The following is a 4989-nucleotide window of genomic DNA, read 5'->3' as shown; positions in this document are numbered from 1 at the left end:
ACCGCAAATATCGAAAAACGCAAATATGGGGAAAATGCAAACATTGGTAAATCGTAAATTGGGAAAAAAACAAATTTCGGAAGGAATCAAGTATGGGAAAAACGCAAGTATGGGGAAGATGCAAGTATGGGGAAGACGCAAGTATGGGGAAGACGCAAGTATGGGGAAGACGCTAGTTTGGGGAAGATGGTAGTGTGGGGAACACGCAAGTATGGGGTAGACGCAAGAATGGGGGAACACCAATATGGGAAAACACAAATAAGTGAAAAACGCAAAAATGGGAAGACGCAAATATGGGAAAACACAAATATGGGATAGCGCAAGTATGGGAAAATCTCAAATATGGGGAAAACGCAAATAACGGAAATACGCAAATATGGGAAAATCGAAATATGTGAAAAACGCAAAATATGGGAAAAACGAAAAGCTGGGAAAAACGCAGATATGGGAGAAACGCAAATATAGGCAAAACGCAAATATGGGAAAAACGCAATTATGTTATAAACTCAAATATTGGGATAAACGCAAATATGGGAAAGCTCAAATATGGGATGAACGCAAATATTTTACAAACGCAAATATGGGACAAACACAAATATGGGAAAAACGCAAATATGGAAAAAGTCAAATATGGGAAAAATGCATGTATGGGAAGAACGCAAATATGCGTTAAACGCAAATATGGGATAAACGCAAATTTGGGAAAAACGCAAAAATAGGAAAAACGAAAATATGGAAAAAACGCAAATATGGGAAAAACGCAAATAAAGGAAGACGCAAATTTGGGAAAAACGCAAATATGGGAAAATGGCAAAGATGGGAGAAACGCTAATATGGGAAAAACGCAAATATGAGAAAAACACAAATATGGGATAAACAGAAATATAGGGATAAACGCAAATATGGAATAAACGCAAATATGGGAAAAACTCAAATATGGGAATAACGCAAATATGAGAGAAACGCAAATATGGGAAAAACGCAAATATGGGGAAAACGCAGATTGGGGAAATCACAGATACGGGAAAAACGCAGATATGGGACAAACTCTGATATGGGACAAACGCAGATATGGGCCAACGCAGATATGGGACAAACGCCGATATGCGACAAACGCAAATTTGGGAAAAACGCATATGTGGGGAAGATGCACATGTATGAGAAATGCGAATGTGGGACAAACGCAAATGTTGGACAAATGCAAATGTAGGGCAAATGCAAATGTTTCACAATCGCAAATATCAGACAAACGCAAATATGGGAGAAGAGAATTTTGTGGCACACCTTGAGTAGAAAAAAAAAATGGTTGGTAGCATGGGTTCATGATTAATGGGCAAAAAGCAAAAAAGGGAAAATCGCAAATATGGGAAAAACGGAACTATGGGAAAAACGTAAATATGTGAAAAACACAATTATGGGAGAATCGCAAATATGGGAGAAACGTAAAAATGGGAGAAATGCAAAAATTGGAAAAACGCAAATATGCGAAAAACGCAAATATGGGAAAAAGGCAAATATGGGAAAAACGCAAATATGGGAAAAACGAAAATATGGGGAAAACAAAAATATGGGTAAAACGCAAATATGGGAAAAACACAAATATGGAATAAACGCAAATATTGGAATAAACGCAAATACAGGATAAATGCAAATATAGGATAAACGCAACTATGGGGAAAACGCAAATAAGGGAAATACGCAAATATTGGAAAATCGCAAATATGTGAAAAACGCAAATATGGGAAAAACGAAAAGGTGGCAAAAACGCAAATATCGGAGAAAGGCTAATATAGGTAAAACACAAATATGGGAAAAACGAAAATATGGGGTAAACTCAAATATTGGGATAAACATTAATATCGGATAAACGCAAATATGAAATCAACTCAAATATGGAAATAATGCAAATATAGGAAAAACGCAAATATGGGAGAAACGCAGATATGGTAAAAACGCAAGTATGGCAAAAATGCAAATATGGGAAAAACGCAAATATCGTAAATACGTATATATGGTAACAACGCATATATGTGAAAGGTGCATATATGGGAAAAATGCATACATTGGAAAAATGCATATATGGAAAAAACGCATATATGGGAAAACTCTATGTTGGAAAAACGCACATATGGGGAAAACGCATATATGTGATAATCGCAAGTATAGGAAAAACACAATATGGGAAAAACCCAACTATGGGAAAATCGCAAATTTGGGAAAACGCAAATATGGGAAAAACACAAATATGTTGAAACGGAAATATGGGAGAAGAGAAATGTGAGGCACAACTTGACTAAAAGAAGGAATCGGTTGGTAGCATGGGTTCATGAGTGATGAAACATCTCAAATATGGGAGAAGGCAATTTAGTGTTACACCTTGACTAGAAGAAGGAAACAGCTGGTAGGATAGGTTCATGAGATATATGAAACACTCAAAAATGGGAAAAACGCGAATATGGGAAAAACGAAAATATGGGAAAAAAGCTAATATTGGAAAACCGCTAATAAGGGAGAAACACAAACATGGGAAACACGCAAATATGCGAAAAAAGCAAATTGGGTAAAACACAAATATGGGATAATCACAAATATGGGATGAACGCAAATATGGGGAAACGCAAATATGGGAGAAGAGAAATGTGGGGCACAACATGACTAAAAGAAGGAATCGGTTGGTAGCATGGGTTCATGAGTGATGGAACATCTCAAATATGGGAGAAGAGAATTTAGAGGCACACCTTGACTAGAAGAAGGAAACGGGTGGTAGGATAGGTTCATGAGATATAGGAAACACGCAAATATGGGAAAAACGCAAATATGGGAAAATCGAAAATACGGGAAAAACGCAAATATTGGAGAAACGCAAATAAGGGTAACACGCAAATATGGGAAAAACGCAAAGATGGGAAAAACGCAAATATTGGGTAATCGCAAATATGGGAAAACCGCAAATATGGGTAAAACGCAAGTATGGGATAAACGCAAATATGGGATAAACGCAGATATTGGCAGAAACGCAAATTCGGGATAAACGCAAATATGAGAAAAACGCAGAAATAGGAAAAACGCAAATATGGTTAAATCGCTATTGTGGGGAAAACGCAAATTATATGGGAAAAACGCTTATATGGAAAAAACTCATACATCGGAAAAACACATATATTAGAAAAAGCGCAAATATCAGAAAATCGCAAATATCAGATGATCACAAATATCGGAAAATCGCAAATATCGGAAAAACGCAAATATGGGAAAATCGCATATATGGGAAAAACGCAACTATGGGAAAACTCAAACATGGGAAAAACGCAAATATGGGAAATACGCAAATATAGGAAAAACACTAATATGGGAAAAACGCAAATATGGAAAAACGCATATATGGTAAAAACGCTTATATGGGAAAAGTGCATATATGGGAAAAACGCATATATGGGAAAAAGGCATATATGGGATAAACTCACATATTGGAAAAACCCAATTATGGGGAAAACGAATGTATGGGAAAAACGCAAATATCGGAAAAACGCAAATATGGGGAAAATGCAAATATTGGAAAAACGTAAATATGAGAAAAAAACAAATTTCAGAAGGAATCAAGTATGGGAAAAACGCAAGTATAGGGAAGATGCAAGTGTGGGGAAGATGCAAGTATGGGGAAGACACAACTATGGGGAAGACGTAACTTTGGGGATGATGGTAGTATGGGGAACACGAAAGTATGGGAAAGATGCAAATATGGGGAAGACGCTAGTATGGGGAACACGCAAGTATGGGGTAGACGCAAGAATTAGGGAGACACAAATATGGGAAAACGCAGATATGTGAAAAACGCAAAAATGGAAAGACGCAAATATGGGAAAACACAAATACGGGATAATGCAAGTATGGGAAAAACTCCAATATGGGAGATGAGAAATAAGGGACACAACTTGACTAAAAGAAGGAATTGGTTGGTAGCATGGTACTGAGCTGTTGGCTTCATACAATGATGAAGATATCTATCTTTTTGACACTCGTTCTACGACAGGAACAGAATTTATCCATAAGTATGAAGGTCACAGGAACAATGCTACTGTGAAAGGTGTTGGTTTCTTTGGACCTCGAAGCGAATTTGTGGTCTCTGGATCGGACTGTGGAAATATTTATTTCTGGGAGAAGCATACAGAGGCAATTGTACAATGGATGTGTGGAGATGAAAATGGTGTGGTGAATTGTCTTGAGCCACATCCTCAGATTCCAGTTATTGCTACAAGTGGGTTAGATGATGATGTGAAGATTTGGGTTCCATCTTGTGAGCGAGAGCCTGCCATGACAGGTCTTAAGTCTGTTCTGCAGCGCAACCGCCGAGCAAGAGAAGAAGAAAGTGGTCGCAATCCAGACAGTTTTGACGGCCAGATGTTGTGGATTCTGTGGCGACACATTCGTCAAACTGAGAGGCGTAGTGGCCGTGCCCGAGGCACACGAGAGCAGCAGCAGGACGAGATGGGAGATAGCTACTCTTCAGACGACTCGAGCAACAGCTCAGATGGCGACCGTGATCGCCGCTTGCAGTGTTCTCCTTCGTAGTTGGCACCAGCAGCAGTTGACTGCCCCCCATCCCTATGTCGTGCCATCTGAACCCAGCAAAATTAATTTCCTCTTCCTTATAAGTGGACATGGAGTGCCTGGCTTCTCAACTCCCATCTTGTTAGCTCTGTAATCCTTCAATAGGATTCCTGTAATATACATTCATTCTTTGATGAGTGATGGAAAATAGCAAATATGGGAGAAGAGAATTTAGTGGCACACCTTGACTAGAAGAAGGAAACGGTTGGTAGGATAGGATCATGAGATATGGGAAAAACGCAAATATGGGAAAAACGTAAATATAGGAAAAACGTAAAAATGGGAAAAACAAAAATATGGGTAAAACGCAAATACGGGAAAAACGCAAATACGGGATAAACTCAAATATTGGAATAAACGCAAATATGGGATAAACCCAAA

The 4989-nt window shown here is 38.2% G+C and overlaps 1 protein-coding gene across 1 annotated transcript; it reads left to right on the top strand.

Annotated features, from left to right (window-relative positions):
• Nucleotides 1-3855: 3855 nt before the first annotated feature.
• Nucleotides 3856-4735, top strand: LOC124553314 (DDB1- and CUL4-associated factor 8-like). The gene is made up of 2 exons (XM_047127192.1): nucleotides 3856-3885; nucleotides 3961-4735. Exons 1-2 carry the CDS (start codon nucleotides 3856-3858, stop codon nucleotides 4567-4569), a joined length of 639 nt encoding a protein of 212 aa, XP_046983148.1. The 3' UTR covers nucleotides 4570-4735.
• The last annotated feature ends 254 nt before the right edge of the window (nucleotides 4736-4989 follow it).

Source organism: Schistocerca americana, chromosome 11, assembly GCF_021461395.2.
Source record: "Schistocerca americana isolate TAMUIC-IGC-003095 chromosome 11, iqSchAmer2.1, whole genome shotgun sequence".
Taxonomy (NCBI): domain Eukaryota; kingdom Metazoa; phylum Arthropoda; class Insecta; order Orthoptera; family Acrididae; genus Schistocerca; species Schistocerca americana.
The sequence above is the reverse complement of the archived record's forward strand: the minus strand, read 5'-3'. Positions and strand labels throughout refer to the sequence as shown.

What these genes read in the sequence shown, in the direction of transcription:
- LOC124553314 (XM_047127192.1), top strand. Translation starts at nt 3,856, where the DNA reads ATGGGAAAACACAAATACGGGATAATGCAA. An exon ending in ACAAATACGGGATAATGCAA is followed by an intron (nt 3,886 to 3,960) that starts GTATGGGAAAAA and finishes ATTGGTTGGTAG; the next exon opens with CATGGTACTGAGCTGTTGGC.